Source organism: Pagrus major, chromosome 22 (genome assembly GCF_040436345.1).
Source record: "Pagrus major chromosome 22, Pma_NU_1.0".
Taxonomy (NCBI): domain Eukaryota; kingdom Metazoa; phylum Chordata; class Actinopteri; order Spariformes; family Sparidae; genus Pagrus; species Pagrus major.
This window is the reverse complement of record NC_133236.1, coordinates 3,512,260-3,536,144: the sequence shown is the minus strand read 5'-3', so window position 1 is coordinate 3,536,144 and position 23,885 is coordinate 3,512,260. Positions and strand designations below refer to the sequence as shown.

The 23,885-nt window shown below is 39.7% G+C and overlaps 1 protein-coding gene across 1 annotated transcript; it reads right to left on the bottom strand.

The window, feature by feature from the left end:
- Positions 1–692: 692 nt before the first annotated feature.
- cfap206 (cilia and flagella associated protein 206) lies at positions 693–22,191 on the bottom strand. Its single transcript, XM_073492679.1, has 12 exons — positions 22,084–22,191; positions 17,878–17,961; positions 17,147–17,237; positions 16,422–16,610; positions 11,128–11,295; positions 9,818–10,026; positions 9,528–9,647; positions 4,226–4,424; positions 4,000–4,140; positions 1,568–1,755; positions 1,118–1,261; positions 693–920 (listed from the first exon to the last, which is right to left on the bottom strand). The coding sequence occupies exons 1-12, from the start codon at positions 22,189–22,191 to the stop codon at positions 699–701; spliced, it is 1,863 nt and encodes a 620-aa protein (XP_073348780.1). The 3' UTR covers positions 693–698.
- Between the last annotated feature and the right edge of the window lie 1,694 nt (positions 22,192–23,885).

The window sequence follows — 23,885 nt, the reverse complement described above, 5'->3', positions numbered from 1 at the left end:
TGACTATCTTGTTCATAAATGATGGTGTCAGGACTTTTTTTTTATGACACACACACTTTCATTGATATGATAAGTCCTTGAGTTCATAGCTACATGCTTTGTTTGTTAACTGCTATCAAGGAATATGACTCTGCTTTGTAGTATGTGTGAGAGAAGACGCCGCGAGATTTGTGGACTTCTACGTGGTGTCGCTGATAATGTAGTGGGCTGGTCTGGACAGAAAATGCCAGGGCTGAATTTTTGTCCCAGTCCACCCCTGGCTGCTGGTGTGTGAAGCATTCAGATTTTACTATTTGTAGCTTCTTTGCAGCAACATCCATATCTGAAGTATCGTCTGTTGTCATGGATACAACTTTGTGTTTTATCAGAATCAGCCTTACTGTCCAAACATGTGACACAAACAAGGATTTTACCTGTTTTTTGTTTCTCCCAATGAACTCTAACACGTATAGACATTCAAACACAGGCTCATTGGTTTTCTGATATTGATCTTCAGGTGATTCATTGCACCATGTGATGAAGCTCTCTGTCAGTCCTCTGTACTCCTCTGTAGAGACAGTCTCGAGGTAAAGACCGTGTGTCTCTTACTGCTCCAGTACTCATCAAGTACACAAGAACAAAACACAATAATGACATGCTGACACTAATTTTTATTTGTCACAACAGCAAATGTTTTGTAACCCTGAACGTAACCTTGATTATTCATCAACAGATCTGGTCAGGTTAGTTTTGATCACGTTTGCATCTCTTTGTCCCCTCAGACCTGCTAGGAAGGTCTGAGGTTTGGGTACGTTGCTCTCACCGTCTCTCTTGCTTTGACAGGTGGCGTTCTTGGGCAGCCAGGTCTGAGAGTCGTTTTCCCGTCTCATGTGGCTCAGATCAGTCTGCACTGAGTGTGTCACTTTGGTGCAGAGATCAGCCTCCAGTGACGAAAAACAAAAAATGTATATTGGTATCAAGTTAGCAAGACTCTTTATGTCAGAACCCAAACGCTTCATATACAGTAACTAAGTTCAATTCCAGGTGTGCTGTCAGAGAAGTGTAATTTTTTTTTTACCCAAAACTATATAGTGAATATTATTCCTCACTGAAATGAATCAAATGAACTGTGACTCACCAGTTTGATAGCTTTTCTACGCAGCGCCCACTCATTCCATTCATATGACTTGACGATGTTTGTCTCCACTGGGTGGAGGTCAGTCTGTGTGCTGCTCTCACACTTGTTGATTGGCTTCACCAGTAAACTCTCTCCTGGCTGCATCTGCAAAACACAAGGCAGCAGCTGAGTTTGGATCAAACTCCCTGTGAAGTCAGAATGTGAAACTGTGTGCAGTGCTGTCAGCCACAGTATCACTGTCAATACTGCCAACACATGTAGTCATAAACCTTATCAATAAATATAAATTATAATGACTCAAGTAATACATTTTCAAATCCTACAAGTGACTTTTCATAAATATACTAGTTTCTGGCTAGCTGCACATATTTTGTAGGTGGTGTAGAAAAGCTGTGCCTCCAGAACTGAAGTGTGTGTTTTAAGAATGCTTTGTGTGGAGGAGCTGCTGACCTCAGAGTAAGGACTGGAGAACTGTTGGTAGAGTTTGAAGAGCTGAATGAGTTCAGGGGAGCGCTTTACTTTCTCTGCCACCTCTGCAATGAAGTTGTCTGGACTGGAGGCAAATTTTAAGGCAGCTTCTTTGGAGCTGAAGACATAGAGCTTCTCTTTGTGTTTGAGGACTCCAACATGTGGATTACCTGCAAAAGAAGTGTCAATATTACAAATTAAATGAACAGTATTGATTATTGATGCTCATCATATTGTACCACTTTGAACAGAGGGTATGTACTGAGAAAAATCACATAATTAAACACATAAAAAAAGCACAATTGTGTGGCTTTGGCTTTTCGCATGTCATTAAACTATTTTTTTAAAAACACTGGCATATTTTAAAATCTGATCCCGAACTAGCCAAAACTTTAAAGAGATGCCCTGTTTTGTTTACAAACGGGGAAAAAACTTAAAAGACCTGTTGGTTCATACCAACATATTCATATTCTTTTTATTTTTTTTATTTTTTGTGCCTAATTTCATGTCCTTTTTGTTCAAGGACGGGCTCTTGAAGACACATTAAGCTCTGACCTACTTTAGTATTACATTTATACTGTTATACTAAATTATTTCTATGGTGAACATGCAGACATTGATTGATATATGAACTTTTCCTGTTATGATGTTTTTTTTTAAAAAAAGGTTTTCATTCAGTGACGTAGATTTGCTGGTCCAGGTGTGTTTGATGGGATTTTGATGGATGTCTGTCTGCGGTGTGGCCTGATTAGTTAGCATGAGTCCACAACCCTACTTAAGACAGTCTCCCCCCATTGTCTTGTAAGATAACCTGATGAAGGTCTAAGTACCGAGACAGTGTGCGGGAGTGTTTTTCCTGATTTTGTCGGCCCTCGGTCTCCTCCTATGCACCTGTCAATCTTAAGGTGTGCAAAAACTCTACTCTATGTGTTTTGATTAAAAAAAAGAAGAAGCAATTTCAGACCATTTTGGACCATTATCATTATTACTACCATATATTACTGTACAAAAAGTTGGAAAAGTGAGAGCAGATCACCTCACCTCACCTCACCTCTTCATGATAAAACTTGCTGAATAAGTCTACTGAGGTGTACCTACAGCCATTAGATCTGGGTACAGTCAGTAGCCCCATCCACACTGCCCTTTGAGTGAGGGAATCATGTGCCAATTCTCTGCATCCTCCTCTTTGTGGAAGTTACAGATATGGAGAGGGGGGACAGTTTTGCTGCGTCTCTGATCCGCCTCTGGAGGTAGTATCAGAAGCCGCAGAGGCGAGTCGGCGTCTGAGTGAATGGTTAAGCCGGATGTGCAGATCAGGGGTGCGTCTATCTGATGGTGTTCACAGTCTGACAACTGAACAGATCATTCACTTATCAAATAAAAGACAAATGACCCGCAAAGCAATGTAACAGGACCAAACAACAGTAATGTAGTAACTGGTAGTGTCTACCAGGCAGCTTATATGAGGAAAGAGATACCAGAGTTATACCTGGAGAAGCCTCTGTCATCCTGTCTGTCCTCCTGTTTGTCCTCCTGTCTGTCATTCTGTCTGTCCTCCTGTCTGTCCTCCTGTCTAACATTCTGTCTGTCTTCCTGTCTGTCCTACCTACCTCCCCGCGAGTGAGAGAGTCAGACAGCATCCTGTTTGCTGATTATGTAATTATGTAATTTAGAGAAAAGTGTAACTTTATCACTTTCCAGGATGCATGGTGGGTCAGGATCTCAATCGCAACACATTATAACAGCATCCATATGATTATAAACAGTGGGCGGGTACATGTTTAGATTAACAGGAGGACAACGGGGAAACACGTTGAAAACTACCACACAGCTCTCAACGTCATGATCTGTACTGTCACGCCTCTTTTGGATCAGCAGCACTGGCATCCTGTATGAATTGACACACTGGAGCAGCTTTATGTCAGAGCTGCTTGGTTCTGTGTGAACTAACAAAGGCGGAGAAATGGCGAACCTCCGCTGCAGGGATAACGTGGAGTCTCTGTGTGAAAGGGCTAGTTAGTTAGTTTTGATGCTCTCCTGATAGATTTGGTGGTGCCCAAATCAGCTTGGGTGCTGCATCTAAGTCTTCTAATGAAAGGGAAAAACCTGCAACACAGGCTGTAAGAGACAACATGGATCTGAGCCACTCAATCTAATCTGATCTTCTGACAGACCTACAAGATGCCGGAAGGATTATATCTGGCCTAGGAACACTTGAGGAGAATGACATGGCAGCGGAGACGGACAGTCTGAGTGGCTGTTCAGAAGAGATATGAAGACTTTTGCCCTCACACGTGGTGAGACAACGCTATTCCACCTTGTTTGTCAGAAGCATGCTGAGGTCTTTTGCCATATGCCTGAATTTGACAAAGAAGGACCATTTAAAGAGTAACTGTGTATCAGGAAAACAGTACCTGGAAGTAGAAGCCCATCTCTGTTCACAAACGTATAGCCACAGACTCCATTATACTGTAACGGCAGCTCATTAAAGCTGGCTGTTGTTTCAGGTAGGAGCCATTCCTGTGTCTTCATCTCAGCTGGAACAATACGCTCATCTGAAAAACAATGATTAAACAAAACAGCTGGAGTTCATTACTTTACATGCTGACATCCCATATGTGTTGGTGATGTCAGCCATACCTGAGGACTCAATCATTCTCTGTTCATCTGTCTTCACCTCTGATGTCCCCAGCAGGCCATCCAAATAAGCTTCAGAGAAAAGTTTGGCCTGAGAGGCAGCGAAGGGCTGCAGATTGAGCCTGATGTTATTGAGGATGTTCAGCAGCTCCACCTCATCCTGAAGTCCAGTCCAAAGCTGTGACAGGGCCTTAAACACTGGCTGAAAGACAGTATGAGGAATGATAAAAACAAGGTGGTAAAAATGACAAAAACCCAAGCAATCCATGATTTTTTAAATTTATTATTTTGTATTTATAAACCACCTTTTAATTTATTGAGCAGCTTTTTATCAAAGATGTGTTTTAATTGATGAAAAGCACACAAAGAAAATCTCAAAGGAAAAAATGCTTTCTTTGCTGTCTTTTTGAGTGTGTGATGAGATGATTGATATCAGTATCATGTCTGTGTGTTGATTCTGGAGGTGGAAGTCTGGCTCAGTATAAAGTGAAGAACTACACCCACCAGCAGCTTTAAGACTGAGTTATTAACTCAGCTTAAACCCATTTGTTTAGTCCACACACACACACACACACACACACACACACACACACACACACACACACACACACACACACACACACACACACACACACACACACACAGGTTTGTGGTAATAGGGTGAGTTACATACTGAAACTATTATTTTCTGTACAGACACGGTGATGCAAAACGTGGAAAACTCACTGTGACAACAAGACCATGTGATTGGCTAAGAAACAGTTCCAGCTTGAACAGTAATTCTCCCAAAAATCAAAAACCAAAGTATAGATCTGACATTTCTGTTTGTGTACACATGAAACAAATGAGATACATGTTGTTCAGCTTTAGAGTTGTTGGTAGGTGTAGTCCTCATGTGAACACATTCTTTGAGCAGTTAGGTGTTCAGGCTCTCTTACCTACCATATATATATATATATATATATATATATATATATACACACACACATATACATATACATACACACACATATACATATATATATGTAGATAAATAACAATATAAATAACAATAAATATACATATAATCACATGTACACACTCCAACCATTAGACAAATTGATATCATTACTATTTACAATTGGCAGAGACAAATCATAACTAAAACAATGAAAAAAACAAACAAATGAAAATAATAAAGAATAACACACAACACCTGCACATTTTATAGCCCCTTGACCCTACCCAACCCCCTCCCACAGATCTTTCTCTTATTTTCAAACCATGCTGGATATTTCAGATAAATACATAAGAATGTTGAATAATAATAAAGGGTTAAATCATAGCTCGAGCTACCTTGAGTGCCTCCTTCCTTGCTTTGAGCACCCTCTGACCTGCTCCATTCATATTGGCAACAGAGAGCTCCAGGGATAACATCTCTATTAAAGAGTAAGTCCATTGATGCACAGAAAGTAAATGCGGTGGTTGCCACCTTACCGCCAACATCTTTTTAGCCACTGTACATGCAGATAGCCACAGCAGCCTTTGCACATGGTTAAGGTTAAGCCCAGAATCATCATTTAAGAGCATAGATTTTGGAGAGAGGTCAATCTCTAAGCCGAGTGCATTATAGAGATATTTTACTATTTGTTGCCAAAAATTTTGAACTGATGGACACTCCCACATGGTATGCAAGAAATTCCCTATTTGATTCAAGTCACATAGATTACAATTTGGAGGAGATAACTTAATCATGAAACGCCATTTTTTTGTTAAATAAGTGCGATATCGGAAGTTGAGATTGGTTAACTTATTCATTAGGTTTTGTGAGGAATAAGCAACATTATTCCACACATTTGTTATCGCTAAAGGGGTCTGCATATGTTCCAACAAACTATTATTAATTGCAGAAACGTGTCCTTTAGATAGCCCTGATTTTTTCTTAAATAATTCCATTATTGGATGATTAATAGGTTTCTTATCAGTCAATATACCTGCTGCTCTTAAGGCAGAACGTAATTGTAAATATAAAAAGAAGGAATTTGATGACAGTTTAAATGTTTCACTCAAATCCTGAAAACTTCTTAACCCATCGTCATTCATAATGTCTCCTAAACTGTGGATTCCTGCTTTAGACCACTGAGGTGAGATAAAGTGCTCCCCACCAGACTTAAGAAGGCTGTTATGGAATAATGGAGTACTTGCATGCCATTTAGATGTCCAATTGTATATTCTTTATATTTTCCTAAAATTTTGAATTGCATTGGCTATTACTGAACCATACTCCAGTTTGAATTTATTGACAGAGAGACCTGTAAACAATCATTTAAAGAAGAAGGTGCCACCAGACTCTTCTCAATGTTAAGCCATGGAGGTAAATTTTTCTCACTAAACCAATTTAACAAAGGACGAATAGTAAGGGCGTGGAAGTAAAGTTTGAAATTAGAGACTGATAAACCTCCTAACTCCTTCTTTCTTTGTAAATTAGTTAACTTTATTTTAGGTCGTCTGCCTCTCCATAAAAACCTAGTAATAATGCTATGTATTTTCTCCCATTATCTTGGAGGAGGTGCCAAAGGTAACATGTAGCTATAGATATTACCTCTAGGAAGCACATTCATTTTAATTATTGAAATTCTACCAGACAGAAAAATAGGTAGCTTCTGCCATCTTTCCAGGTCTTGTTTGATCATACTAAGGGTGTTATTATAATTCTTAGTGATTGTTTTTTGTAATGATGTAAATACATTTACTCCTAAGTATTTAAAGTGAGATACTACTGGGATAATGAAATCTGTACATTCCTCCTTGCTTGCAGAGTTCAATGGTAAGAGGGAGGACTTAGACCAGTTTATCTTATAGCTGGAGACATAACTAAACTGTTTGAATATATTAAGGATGTTTGGAAGAGAGTACTTAATATCAGAAAAAAATAAAAGGACGTCATCAGCAAATAAGGATATATGATGCAGAGTGGATTTTATTTTTATTGGTGTAATGTTTGGACATAACCTAATAGACTGTGCCAAAGGCTCCAATGATAATATAAACAACATTGATGAAATCGGATCTCCCTGCCGACTGCTCCTGCTTAATTTAAAGGGAGGAGAATGTATATTACCTGTAACTACACTAGCTGAAGGATTTGCATAAATAGTTTTTACCATGTTAATAAAATTAGACCCCAAACCCATGGAATTCAATACAGACCATAGAAAAGACCACTCAAGGCGATCAAAGGCCTTTTCTGCATCAATTGACAAAATGGCTTTTGATGATAGATTATCAGAAGTATCAAGAATATGTAATAGACGACGCAAATTGTCACCTGAGAGGCGCTTTTTTACAAATCCACTTTGATCTGGATGAATCAATTTTGGCAGATACACCTCCAACCGACTAGCAAGTATCTTTGAAAATAATTTGATATCTGCATTCAATAACGATAGGGGGCGACAGTTAATGCAATTAGTTGGGTCCTTATATTTTTTTGAAAGAAGTATTATTAAAGCCGTGTTTACATCTCTTCCAAAACATCCTTTTTGAATAGCTGTGTTAAACATCTCCAGTAATGGTGTTCCTAAAATGCTCCAAAATTTTAAATAGACCTCAGGATGTATGTCATCAATTCCAGGGGACCTACCTTTATTCATTTTTGCTAAGGACTGTTTGAGTTCATCAAGCGATAAAGGGGCCCCTAATATTGAAGCTTCTTCTTTTGATAATGAAATTACCTTTAATTTCTGAAGATAGTTGCCCTTCTCTGATGCTGATGAAATGTTATCTGAAGTGTACAGCTTTTTATAGAAGTTAGAGAATCTTTGATTAATCAAATCAGGATCAGATATCATAGAGCCAGTTTCTGATGCAATGATTGCTATATTTGTAAATTGATCATTTGTTTTTAATTTATTGGCTAAAAGCCGACTGGGACGATTACCATGAAAAAAGTGATTCATTCTATTTTTATGTATAACAAACTCAGCTCTCTGCGTTAGTGTTAAGTTCTACTTTTATTTTGGTTAATGACTTGGCTGTTTGCTCAGAAAAATGCATTTGTTGAGATCGTTCTAAGTCAGACATTGAGGCCTCTAATTCCCCAATTCTCTTAAGCTGGGCTTTATCAAGTCTAGAAGAATATGAACTGGCATTCCTTATGAAGCCTTTTATTGAGTCCCCGAGATATCTAGCATCATCCACAGAGTGACGATTCAAAAGTTTTATGCCTATTTGAAAAGAAAGTATACTCCTTAGCAGTGGGATGATGTAGCCACCAGACATCCATAAGATTAAAGTCAGAGAGTAAATGCTGTAATGCTTTGGTTGCTTGTACATTAGAGTGAGATTTACTTGATTTATCCAATTTGTGATCCAATATGGCATTCATGTCAGAGCCGATTACCAATTCAAAGTCAGAAAGTTCAGCCAATATACTATTCAATTGAGTAAAAAAAACATTATCATATGAATTAGGCACATATATGTTGATAAATGCCAGTTTCCTTTCATTGTAAATACACTTAACAAAAGCAACTCTACCATCTTCATCACCTCCCTTGTGAATGATGGTAATTCATAGTGCTTTTCGTATTAGTATTATGACACCTTTTGTTTTATTTAAAGCAGAAGAGGAAGCACATACTTTATACAGGTGATTTTCCAATCTGTTAACATCATCTCTTTGCAAATGTGTCTCCTGAAACATAGCTAAATCAATGTTGTTTCTTGCTAATAGATCTAAACAGGCTACTCTCTTATTAGGGGAAAACAGGCTACTCTCTTATTAGGGGAAGCAGCAGATATTTTTGAATACAGTGTTTAACTGGTGACACCACTGAATTAGTAACCACAATATCCCCAGACTCCCTTCAAAAAGCTGTCCAATTTAGAGAGTTGTTGAGTGAGGAGACACATTATAAACTTTGTGAAACGCTGTCTCTGACAAATTCTTCATTTTTTGGGCCATCTTGTAAATGGGTCGATGCTTCACATTATGTTCTTTCTTTGGATAATACAGGGTGTCTATTTGTCCAGGCAATTGGCTACTACCTGCTGTGTAAAAACAACCAACATAAATGATGTAAGTGTGATTTTTTGCCAATCACAAATGGTGACTTGAGACACACATGGAGAAATATTTTAATGCCAGCTGCTGCATCCAGCTCTGTACTGAACACAGAGATGTGAGACTAATCTCATCTCCTCATCTTACATTTAGGAGGAATGAATATATGTGCATTTCCCAAAACATAGACCTATTTCTCTCAGAGCTAATTTAACAAGACATATCAAAAGTAGAAACAGAATCGGTGACCAAGTGACTTACAAAAACTTTTGCAGTGGGTACAGCTGTCTTTGACTGCATAGTTTCTTTGAGCAGCTTCATCTGCGATGAGAACTCAGTCTGCATAATCTCAAAGTGCTTGGCACATAAATGTGCATCAGTCTGGTGGTGAACAGAAAACACATTACTAAACATTTAACTTGAGTTAACCTGCCTTCTTTTACTTAATAAGCTGTTAAATAGGCGTTATGTATAATTTCACATGATAATAGTAACAGATGTAAGAAGTCCACATTTGCAGAAACCATAATTAGCAGTGACAGTGACCTCACCAGTAAGACGCTGAGGAAGGCCTCACGCTGCCTGACGTTATAGAGAGCCTGTTTGAGCAGGACGATGTCACGCTCTTCACACTGACTGTCAGCGTCCGTTAGCTTCTCCAGCACAGCTGTGTATTTCTGTGCCAGACTCTGTGAGACACTCAGCTCCTCCTCTATGCCCTTACTGGTAACTCGAAGAGCCTCACTACGAACTGCAGGGACTGTGGAGAGAATGTAAAGGTACCACATGCAGTATTAATAATTAGTGCAGAAGATAACATGAGTGTGATGATGTAGCTGAAGATACAAAAGCAATGAATATAAAAACAGCCTTCTAGTGTCAAACAAGAAGAAACACATTTTGACTTGGTCTTTAATGTTATGATTATTCGCTCATATGTCCTCTTACAGTTTTCTTTATTCCATCCATCATCTGTACCTACTTGAGCCAGAAGAACTATTCTATATATTCTGTGTTGCTGCCTAAGTTTGTGATTCCGACTGATCTCCAGAAAATCCTGTCCTGTGTATTTCAAAACATTGGAGCAGCATGTGGCCACTTCTTTATCTACAAAGAGGAGAGGTTTGAGCCTCAGATTTTAACCTCATTTCCCAGGACTTGTCTTATGATAGTGAACACTGAATGCTGCCAATCTGGCTGCTGTGAACTGAAGTTGAACCTGCTCAGTTAGCTGCAGTAAAACGTTCCTCTCCGAACCAGCCAGCAGCACTATGTGATCTACTCAGTAGGTCGTGTTTTACATAGAAACCCTGTCAGAGCAATAAAGGTCCCATGTGATGCATATTTTCAGGTTCGTGTATCATATATTTTGATGTTTCACAGTATTTATATCACACCTGGAGCTGCTTTATACTCAGAAAAGAATAGTAAATCTTACTTCTACAACATCCTGCTGCCATCAGCCAAAAGATACAGAAGTATCTGCTGCCGTACCACCAGACTACAGAGCAGCTTCACTCCTCAGGCTGTGAGAATCCTAAACTCATTATCAGTGCTACGGTTTATGAAATGGATTGTTTAATTTTTTCTGTGAATGCAGCATAAAATTACTCAAAGCCAGTTTGGTTTTTGAAACCCTAGTGTTGTAAAAATATAAATAAATTCACCTTGTACCTTCAGGTAAGTATTATTTTGCACCTTATCTGTCAAACCTGTTACCGTGCCCTTTTTAACAGATTAGGGACTATAGCAGATTTAACTGATTGTTTGACCGCATCTAATAATAATACGACTGTGTGTAAAACACTTTTAATAACATCGAACAACCTGCTTCTTGAGTCAGCAGGCTGGTGTACCGTACTTAGTTTATGGAGGTCAGTCTTCTCTTCTCTCTTGTCGTTGGCTCTGTTGAAGAGACGGATCCCTGTGACAGTCATGGTGAGCTCATGGAGCTGCTGCTCCTTGTCTCTCTTCAAGAGCACCATGAAGGATCCCAGTTCAGTCTGAGGGAAGACACTCTGCAGGGCAGCTAGGCCAAGAGCAGAGGAGGAGAAGAAAACAGTCAGGATATCATCATCATCATCACCATCATCATCCCATCATCATCATCATTATCGCCATCACCATCATCACCATCATCATCATCACCATCATCACCACCACCATCTTCATCATCATCACCATCACCACCATCACCACCACCATCTTCATCATCATCACCATCACCACCATCACCACCATCATCATCATCATCACCACTATCATCATCATTACCACCATCATCATCATCATCACCATCATCATCACCATCATCACCACCATCATCACCATCATCACCACCATCATCACCACCATCATCATCATCATCATCGTCACCACCATCATCATCACCACCATCATCACCACCACCACCATCATCATCACCATCATCACCATCATCATCATCACCACCATCATCATCATCATCACCATCATCACCAAAATCTACCAAACACTTTGAAGCCAAGCCAAAAGACAAATGATGTCCAGAAGCCCAACAAATGGCAGTAGCCCATTAGCCCGGAACAGGAAGCGAGGCCCTCAAGGCCAGCTTTGACCATCATATCTCTAAATGTTGAAGGACTGTCTGCAACTAAAGAAGAACTTGTTGCCAAACTCTGCAGAGAGCATCAGTCTGATATTCTCTGCCTTCAAGAAACCCACCGCGGACCCAAACATCCCCGCCCTCGAGTGGAGGGCATGACCACCCTCATAGAAAGACCACATGAGAAACATGGAAGCGTCATGCTTGCAAAAAATGGGACAATCATTGAATCAACATCAAAGAGGGATGAAAACAACATTGAGGTCCTAACCACTGAGCTCAGAGGAATTACCATCACCTCCATCTACAAACCACCTCCCACACCTTTCCTGATGCCAGAAATATCATCATCTGGGGAACCAAGGATAGTGATTGGAGACTTCAACAGCCACAGCTCACAATGGGGATACGCCGGAGACAACGCTGATGGAGATGCAGTGGTAGCATGGGCCAAAACCAACCAGCTCTACCTGATCCATGATGCCAAACAACCAAAGTCCTTTAATAGCGGGCAATGGAAAGCCGGCTACAACCCTGATATTGTGTTTGTCAGCCATAGCATCTCTGGATTGAGCAAGAAGCTGGTACTGGAGCCACTGCCAAAAACCCAACACCGCCCCATTGGCCTTACAATCAATGCTGCAGTTACCCCAGCCACAGTTCCTTTCCGGAGAAGATTCAACTTTGGGAAAGTGAATTGGCCTGGCTTCCAAGAAGATCTTGAACAGAAGATCGCCCACCTCCCAGCGGACCCCAAAAACTATGAGATCTTCATCAAGCTAGTGCACCAGGCAGCCCGGAAGAACATCCCAAGAGGCTGCCGCACTCAATACATCCCCGGCCTTGACGCTCCAAGCAGGGAACTATATGAGCAATACTAGAATGCTGCCAGCGGAAATGGCAAACTCTACTGGAGACAACTGATATGGCAAAAAACAGCAAAAAAAAATCCGAAAAATCAGCAATGACCCATCAACACCAACACAGCAACAGTACACCACCACGGCCATCAGTTGCTGCTCAACGGGAAATCCACCACCAAACAGCCAAGACCAAAAGAAGACCGACTTCAGCACTCCCAAAACACCGGACTGACTGAGCCGTTCTCCCTTGAAGAGCTCAATATCAGCATCAAAGCCCTTAAGACTCGCAAAGCCATCGGCCTGGACAATATTTTCACAGAGGAGATCAAGCACTTTGGACCTCTGACACGGAAGTGGGTCCTTGAGCTGATGAACAACTGCATACTGACAAGAAACATCCCAAAGAGCTGGAGGAAAACCAGAATCATCGTAAATCCTGGTAAAGATCCAGCATATGCAAAGAGCTTCCGCCCAATCTCCCTGCTTGAGTGCCTGATCCGGCTTGCCCCAGTCGCTGAACCAGCCATCATCCCTCAACAAGCTGGATTCTAACCTGGCAAATCCACAACAAGTCAACTTCTGAATCTCACACAGCACATTGAAGACAGGTTCCAGAAAGGACTGGTGACAGGAGCCGTCTTTGTTGATCTGTCTGCTGTGTATGACACTGTGAACCACCGCCTCCTCCTGAAGAAGATCTTGGAGAATACTAAAGACCTGGTATTCACAGATCTCATCGGAGCCCTCCTGAAAGATAGGTGCTTCTATGTTGTCCTTAACAACAAGCAAAGTCACTGGCGACGACAACGGAACGGCTTGCCTCAAGGTAGTGTGCTGGCTCCACTACAACATCTACACCAATGACCAGTCAATGGACCAGAACACTGAGAGATTCATCTACGCTGACGACCTCTGTGTAACATCCCAAGAGAGTACGTTTGAAGCTGTAGAAGCAAATCTCACCTCAGCCCTAGATGAGCTACACCTCTACTACGAGCGCAACCACCTACACGCAAACCCTGCGAAGACCCAAGCCTGCTCGTTCCATCTCAGGGACCAGGAAGCAAACAGACCCCTTAAAGGGGAATTGTCGTTTTTTACAACCTGGACCTTATTTCTAGCATAAAATACGATCATTTACTCACCCAGATAACTTTGGTGTCATTTGGAGTCATTCGGACGAAATTAGATCCAGTGAAGCGCCGCGTATATCCATATAATGTGAGTGATCAGGGCACCGAAGCGCAGCCTCTATATAACGCATTATATGCCGCAAAACTAGTTCATTTCACCAATATTTTGTTATGATACGTTAGTGCTATTCCCCTCTGAGTCCGGGGTTGCCTGTTATCAACATTCAGGGTCTGTAGGTTGAGAGCGGGAGAGTGGGAGAGGAGAGAGCAGCGGAGTGGTGGCAGGAGCGTGCTGGACAGATAGAGAGACAGAAAGCGAATTTTGTAATAAAAAACAAAATGCCCAGAGGACTTTACAGTGCGAATGAGGTATTTGCACAGATCTTTGCTGATCGCGATTCAGAAGGGGACGATTTGCCATCTGATGACGATCGCTCGTCAGAGATGAGTGACTCTGACGATGCTGCAGCTGCACACACTGTCACACAAGCAACACGCACTGATCACGGCGAGAGTTTTCTCCGCCGTGGTCGTGGGAGAAATCGGGCAAGGAGGGGACGTGGGGGTGGCAGAGGGGGTCATCAAAATAGGGCTGTAATTGATGATGATGGCTGGGAATATTTGAGAAGTGAGGAGGTGTTCCATAAATGGATCAGGGACTTTGATGAGCCTGTGGGGTATCGTGGAGACAAGGATCTCACAGATGCTAGTGCATGTGATTTCCTGTCTCTGTTTTTGGATGAGGATTTCTGCAACCTCATGTTTTACAGTGGTCCATGTACACAGGACACACAGCGGATGAGGATGATCATCTCGGTGCGACCCATTGTATTGTCCGTCAGCTAATGGCTCCATACATTGGAAAAGGGCATGAGGTGTATATGGATAGCCACTACACATCACCAAACTTAGCTAACAAGTTATCAGCTAACGGAACTGGACTGTGTGGGACAGTGAACTGCAACAGGCGAGGGAGGCCACGGGGCCTGAAACCAGCTCAGTTGCCTTCGAAAAGGGGAGATGAGCCTGTGTTCATGCGGCATGGCAAATTGCTGGCTTGTGCATGGCATGACACAAAGCGTCTCACCATGCTGACATCAGTTCACGGGAACACATGCGTTCAGAAACGTATTCGTTCATAGGCAAATGTGACTGGTTTTCGCAACATCAAGAAACCAGAGTGCGTTGACAGTTACAACTCCTTTATGGGGGGAGTTGATACAGGAAACCGATCCAGGAAATGATACAAGCACATTATCAACGCGGTTCTTAGTATCAGTGTGGTCAATGCCCACATCATCTACAGTCGGTGTAGTCCTGGCCCACAAAAACCACTGAAGGCCTTCATCCAGGACGTTGTAACTGCTTTACTTGAGGGTTACTCCAAGAAGGAAGGCAAGAAGGGAGGAAGGCCTTCAATGGAAGGGGGAGAAATGCCACACACCACTGGCTCCGCAATACTGATGATTGTCCAGATTGCGTAGTTTGCTCAGATCGCACCCGTCCTAAGGGGCGACGCCAGACACAGTTCAGGTGCAGTCAGTGTGGAGTAGGTCTGTGTGCCGTGCCTTGCAACGAGAGATAACCCCAAACAATGCCATCTTGATAGATGTATATATGTTCAAATTTACTCCTATTGACTTCCTGTTCATTTACTTTGAGGGACCCCCCCCCCCCCAAAAAAAAAAAAAATCTATAAAGACCAAAAAAAAAAAAATCACGGGAAGAAACCAGATTCCAACTATGGACAAAAAGGCTTGAGGACGACCCCCCTCCTGTTGACATGGGTATCCCTCCTTCTGAAGCCCTCCCTCTGGGCTTAGAAGCACCATGGGTCCAGTGGAAGATGCTCAACCGCCTGAGAACAGGAACACGGCGATCAAAAGCTGCCATGGCCAGATGGGGCTATGAAACTGGCCAAACCACCTGTGAATGTGGAGAAGAGGACCATACAATGCAGCACTGCCTTGTGTGCCCCCTACTACCCAACCAGTGCAGCTCAAAGGATCTCACAGTGTTAAATAAAAATGCAAAGGACTGTGTAAAGAAATGGGAAACTGTCATATAACCAACTAGCTTCAAAGACACGAAAAGAAGAAGACCATCATCACCATCATCATCATCATCACCACCACCATCATCATCATCATCATCATCAACATCATCATCATCATCATCAACACCAACATCACCATCATCATCACCATCATCACCATCATCATCATCATCACCGCCATCGTCATCATCACCATCATCATCATCAGAACATTGTACAGCGCATGACTAAAGAATATGCAGGTGTTTGCTCCCATTCAGACTCAAGAGCATTAGCCAGCTCAAAGAACTTTCTGCCCAGGTTCAGTCAACACATTTAAATGTACTTTACTCTTTCAGTCAAGATTCTTAAACTTAAGGAGAACCTGGTACAGTCACAGACATGGCCCGTGCTGTCTGGAGTACTGGAACATCATTTGTGAGTTATTAAAATGGGTGGCATTGCTCTTAACCCTGTACTACAGCGACTGATGTGTTGTCACTGGACTTGAATACTGATCATGACACAGCAAGTGTGAACCTGTAGCCTCTTGCACAGCGCTGAGATCTGTAGGTGAGCCCATGCCGGAGCGCAGCAGGATATATGAGACCATCTTGCGGTACAAAGCGTCTAACTCCTCCCGTGTCTTCACCCTGCTGTCAGTGATCTCCCTGCTCACTGGGCTCAGGTTGGACTCCACCACCCGGTAGATGTCCTCCAGAAACTCCCCTGCACAAACACACAGCACCTGCTTTGTGAGATTCATGTTAGAACAGAACTTTTCTCTGTCTTCCGTTGTGTGTAAATATGTAGTGTTTTAAAACGTAATAATAAAAAATATCTGATTCAATCACACATGTACTCCTCCTCCTACATCTCCTCCTGTAGCTGCAGACACACTGTAGTCTGTCTATGACTGTGGCTTGATCAAATAGAAGCTAATGGTTTAATGCTGCAAGATAAAAAACACATCTGGTTTTAACATCTGCCTGGCAGTCCTGTGCAGCGTGCACCAAAATCAAAAGGCTTTATCAGAAAGTTGAGACTTACTGTCATCAAGAGGAAGGAAAACATCAAATATTCTCTGTTGTCAGTCTGAGAATTCTCCCCTTTTTTTTATATCACTGGCATTATGTCTCAGGTTTTAGAATATTGACGTGACAAAATCTAAAGATGTCATCTTGGACTCGTGAAGGGCATTTCTCATCATTTTCGGACACAGAAACAGACAACATCAGTATGTTTTTTCATACAGTGACACTTACGTCGGGACGTGTAATTCATATCAAAATACACCTGCATTTTGATGGTGTCGAGGGACGGACTGCATGTCTCCATCAGTTTATCCAGACACAGCTGTAAGAAGTTTCACAGATGGAGATTAGAAAGAAAACCAAGTTTTCACACTGTGTTGCTTCATGTACATGTTTGAGTTTAGTAAACCAGATGGACTAAAACACAACTGGTTTAAATTTGACCACTGATAGACTTACTAACAATAAATGAAGAATTCAGCATTTCTCCAGCAGAACTGTATGCCTGGCAGTGTGATGAAACCAAATCTAGACATCATTATGTTGGAGAATATAATTTAAAGTCCATTTTAACAGAATAAACAGAACATGAAGTGTTTAGATCGTTAAGGTTTTATACGCAGCGTCTAGTCATAATATTCTGGTGGGGGCTCAATGATTCTTGCATGGAGGAAACAAACTAATTTAATTCCTAAATATTTGGAATAATTTCCAGAATACACCTTCAGTGTAACTGAGTCCAGAATAAATGTGAACATTACCCTAATAATACTGTATGTAACTTATATGTATATATATAACTTAAATATCATATTTCCAGTAGTGTAGTCTACCATCAGAAATGCCTCTCAAGTTTAAAAGTATGACAAAATACTTTTTGGGTTAATTTCCTAAAGTTGCCCAATCCTGCAGGAAGAATGACACTGAGTTCAGATAATAACAATAAAACTACAGTGAGTCACCTCCTCCAGTTGATGGATGTCCTGTTCAGTCAGAGTCCGATCATCATTAAAGCCATTTCTTGGGTCCAGCACCACAGCTTTCACCTGAGGATGATCCAGAAAAGGAGCAGCTGTTCAGAACCATCCACACAGTGGCAGGCTTTAACAATATGTGATTCAACTCTTCTGTTGTATATAACATATTACCACATGGCTATACAGTATTATAACTACGGTATAATATACTGCAGTATAATAATAGGGCCCTATGATTTCCGCGATCACGGAATCGCGGACGGAATCGCGGAATTGGCCGATTAAAACGGAATCTATTTTTTAACGCGGAATATCGCGGAATTTGACATAATTTCACTGAAATGCTGTTTTCGTTTGGAAGAGGAACGTATGTCTGGGGAAAACTGCACGGAGGGAAGCAAATCTGGGTGGCACAACAAGCCCCCTCCACAGACTGAGCCCCTCCCCCTTCAAAACAATGTAAGCATGGCGAAGCGGCTGCCCACGGCTCTGTATGATAGGTGGGACAATTGAAGACAGAGTAGCTCACAAGGTCACAACTAGTCCTACAGCTTAAATAACTTGTTAAAGTTACGTTTGAAGAAGTTTAAAATGTGTGGTTGTTGTTTTATGACAAGTCAACTAAAGTTTCATTACTTGCTGCTTGTTTTTGACGGACTTTAATGTACTGTACGGTACAGTATTGAGGAAATGTGTTGTTTGTCACCTCAATAAATTTAAGTTAATTTCTATTTAATTTGTGTACATTTTAGTAATTTACATTAAAAACACACTGTTTTTGGTAGTAAAATAAGAGTAAAAGGTAAAAAAAAACAAAAAAAAAACGGGATTCCCAAAAATTAAAACGGAAAAAACGGAATTTGGGAAAAAATAAAACGGATTTTATAGGGCCCTATAATAACTACAGTATTAAAAATACAGTATAATATACTACAGTATAATATACTACAGTATAACTACAGTATAATATACTACAGTATAACTACAGTATAATAACTACAGTATAATATAATGGGTCAATGACGTATAAGGATTATCAACAGGCCAAATTTAAAATACAAAAAATTAGCATATCTATTGCAATTGTTCAAACATTAGGAATGTTGTGCACACAAAAATTAAAATTAAAAATTAAATAAAGCATTTTTAGGGGGTTTTCATTCATATGAATTGGCATTGGCCTTAAAAAATGTCATGTGGTGATTGTGCGACCGTGATTTATCTTAAAATTTGTTATTTTCCATAATGTACTTAACATTTTTTTTCTCCAAGTTCTCAGTTATTTAAAGTGTTTAGAAACAAAATATTTGAATTTCTTTAGATTTTTTGTCAATAATAATTTCATATTTTTGTTTTATAATGTTACAGTCCCGTTCTTAATTGTATGACACACCTATATTTCCTCTAAATTACATTACACGGATTTAAAAAATATAAAAACTACCAGTCACTATAGTATACTGTATCAGTGATTAATATTTCAGCCACAGAAACTAGATATTATATATTGAATTCAATACAGTCACTACTTTTATTGGTCGCACCACATGATGAGTGGTCGCACCAAATGACATAGATATTATATAATAAATCTAGGTCAATAAACAGGTCAATAAACAATACTTTTAATACAAAACATAGATTTACACCCGATAATAATAAAATTACAATAATAACAATACAAATAATACAATTTAATTAGAAAGTTAAACAGAAAGTTGACAAGTGCTTGCTTTCTCTCTGTTAACAGTTTCTTGGACCCTCTTTGCTTGAATTTTTCACTTGGGCTTATTTTTTTTCTTGCCATTAACCTCTTCTCATTCTTTCTGAATTTGTCATTTCGTTTTCTCATCTCAATTAGTTGTTTCCTTAGATGCATGACCTGCTTTTTCAATTCACACTTCTCTTTCTGCAGTCTTTTGCAACATTTTTCGTGTCTGATCTGGTGTGGAGGACACTGGTGGATTAAAATCCTGATTATCAAGTCTGGGGTCTGCCACAGCTTGGCCTGCATTTTCAGGCTCCTCTTGTGCTCTATCTACATCAACCAGGACTGGTGGAATGTACTCCATAGATGGTGGTGTCAGATCTAAAACAGCATTTGCCATCTTTTCCCTTTCTCTGTAAGCACTAGATGCAGCCTTCCATTTCTCTCTCTCTCTTCGTTCATTTTTCTCTCTCTCTCTTCGTTCATTTTTCTCTCTCTGTGGCAGATCATGTGACCTCGAATATGGAATCTTTCCCTGTCGTTTTTTTCTCTGCTTTCTTTTCTTTTAGCAAGGTACTCCTCTCTTGCTGCAGGGTCAGCATTAACACGTTGCCTGTGGTGAGTGGTTTTTGTTTTGCTTGACAGTGGCATCTGGTAAAATAGATTAAAACAGTATATAAATGACAAATTACAAATAATACATAATTACCACAGTGAAATTACATGCTCCATTTTTTTTTTTTACATTTTTCTCATGATATACAAAAAACAAAGGTAAATTGTCATTTCTGAAATATCTGGAAAAAAATACTCAAATTGCACAAAAACTATTCCAAAAAATATTAATATAGTATTATAGTATTATAAGTATTTTTTGTATGCAAGTTAAATTAAATATAAAAGCACAAAAACTGTCTATCTAGGACATATATCTATCATTAAAAACACTCTGCAATGGTTGCACCATATGATATCTGGTTGCACCAAATGATATTTTCAAGTTCAGTTAACATTTACAGCTAAATAATTAGCTGCCTTAACAAAACAAGCTAGCTTCACACAAAAGGCTAATTTGAAATTTATAATCAAAATATATATTTGTAGAAATAACTTTATATTCATCATTTTTTTGAGGTCATACCACATGATATATGGCAACTACATACCAACCGTTAAAAGCGTTATTTTTTTTTAAATTTGAGAAAGATTAACAAACCTGCTTGCTGTCTCCAAGGGTTCTTGGCAAACTGTTGGATGATGCAACTTCCTGTCTTTGACTGGATTTCAGAATAAAAGTCCCAAAGTGGTAATTTCTTGATGGTCGCACCACATGATATTTTATAAAATTGACATCATCGGACAAAGTTTGCTTGTATGTTTTAATGGAACTGTTCTACAAATGCTTTGAAAATTTGTACAGGACTACAAACTACTTTGGAAATCATGCCAAATAGGAAAGAAAATAAATTTGAACAGATTTAGGGTAATTTTAAAGATGTTTTCGAAACAACAATTAAGGCTGGACAGTCGCACCACATGATATTTTGACGCTTTAAAGAGCACAAAAATTGCCAACAACTAACTGTTTTTGAAAGGTTAAGGTAGGTATATATGTGGGAGATATATTGCATATCTGTGGTTTCTTTTTATGAATTTAAACCTTTTTTAACCGTAAAAAATAGAGTTGGACAAAAATTTTAGGCGTCATGTTATTGACCCTACTACAGTATAATAAACTACATTATAATACACTACAGTATAATAACTACATTATAATACAGTACAGTATAATAACTACAGCATAACTACAGTATAATATACTACAGTATTAAACTACAGTATAATAAACTACATTATAATATACTACAGTATACTAAAGTATAATAACTACAGTATAAACTACATTATAATAACTATGTATAATATACTACAGCACTAAAAATACAGTATAATATACTACAGTATAACTACAGTATAATATACTACTGTATAATAACTACAGTATAATATACTACAGTATAACTACATTATGATACACTACAGTATACTACAGTATAATAACTACAGTATAAACTACATTATAATATAGTACAGTATAATAACTACAGTATAATAACTATGTATAATATACTACAGCACTAAAAATACAGTATAATAACTACAGTATAATATACTACAGTATAATACACTACAGTATAATATACTACAGTATAACTACAGTATAATAACTACATTATGATACACTACAGTATAATATACTACAGTATAATATACTACAGTATTAAAAATACAGCATAATAACTACAGTATAATACACTGCAGTTTAACAACAACAGTATAAAACACTACAGTATATTAGAGCACCTGTAGCCTGAGCCCACAGTGTGTGTATTAGCTGAACTGCTGCTGTCTAGCTAACTCGATAACTAGCCTTAGCTAACTAGCTGAACGGTTAGCAGGTAGCTGTGTATGAGCTCACTGACCATGAAGGCCACCAGGGTGTCTGACACCAGCTGTCCTCTCTGTCCACACTCCTGCACTACGTCACGGATCATCGTCTTCATGACGCTCTCTGCCTGAGCTGTGGACATCTCTGCGGACACAGAGTCACGTTTTAACCACAGGTAGATCGATATGACAGAGTAGCTACAGCCACAACGGCCCCTTGTACGTTAGTTGTCATAGTAACAGTCAACTAATGACGTAAGACAGCCAAAGTCACGCCCCTTCCGGCGGACCATGGGATCTTGTTACATAAAAACTTTGAGAAGTAGTTAAATCAAGAGACAAATAATTATGGATCCAGTTCGAATTGTGTCATGAATCACACATATGATGTTTGTCAGGTTAAAAGATTATTTTTCATCTGAGAAATATCAACAGTCATTAATACACATGAAACTAAGACCAGAGCCGGAGGAGGTCTCAAACTAACAGAGTCATTAATACACATCAAACTAAGGCCAGAACTAGAGGAGGTCTCAAACTAACAGAAACAGTTTAAATGTGCTGCTTGTTTCATTTTCAAAAACTATAAATAGAGGTTTGGCTGGCTATATTTGATTTTATGGATACGACAGAGTCCTGAAATGATCAACATATTGATTATATACAATCCTGTTTATTTCTATTATTGTTGTGGTGAAAATTCAGAGTCAGTGTTATCAGCAATATATCGGGATACATCTCTCCAGAATGTGCCGATTTAGGGACCAGAACCAGAACAGGTGCAGCATTGTTTCTGGATACAGTCCACACAGTGAAACATCAGGTCACACAGATGTCTTTATTACACTTAAGAAGATAGTGAACAGGATAATATCTGTGTGACTTTGAAAGAAACTTCACTTACTTTATTAGTAAAGAGATATTTGTATGAAAGATTCCAAATATTTCCCCAAATCAAGTTTCCAACAGATCTGAACCAGTGCGACACAACAGGAGGAGCAGTGGAGATCAGTTCATCAGTTCATCAGTTCTCATCAGTTCTCTCTGAACTGATGAGCGTATGTTAGGATTATCGTTTCTTCATGTAAAAGGACTGACTACCACTGAGGTCATGTGGGGGTCAAGTGATTTAAACACACTGGTCTGTCAGCTCCTTTAAAAAGGGATACAAATACAGAAGGAATGTGTCCAGAGCTCTAGCAAACTCTTTTAGGATCGTAATTATAAAGACGACGCAGCCAATCGTTTCGTTGAACGCTCATCAAAACACACAACCTAAACATTGTAGAACTGCTCCTGTATATCAGCAGCTCACAGAACTGAACCAGAACCAACTGTCCTTTCACAGAACTGCAGTTGTCAATATGAGCAGATTTATTGTGATTTTCATCTTTTTTAGAACCTTTTCTGAGCCCAGTTGGCTCCATGTTGGTGTTGGTGACGTGTGATGAGTGACACAATGTAATTCACTGAGTGGTTTCACACAAAACTGCAACTACAACAACACTGCAACTTTGGCTTGGAAAATTATCTTTTAAATGGACAAACATCATGTGTGTAATATTCACTACCATACAAAGGTTGTATAAAATAAAAGGTCCCATGGGGTCCAGCAGGAGCTCTCTGCTACATGATGTTGCCCAGTAGAGGGCGCTGTGGTTGTTCTCCAACAACAGTGATGAGCAGACTGGTGACCATTTGAAATGAAGAGTTTTGGCTTGATGTACGGCAGCAAATGAGGAACTGACTTCAGAATGATGCACAGTATGGGAAGAGGAGTGTTTGAGTATGTTCCATTCATTTCCTCCTTGGACAGACTAAAAAATGCATTTACTTC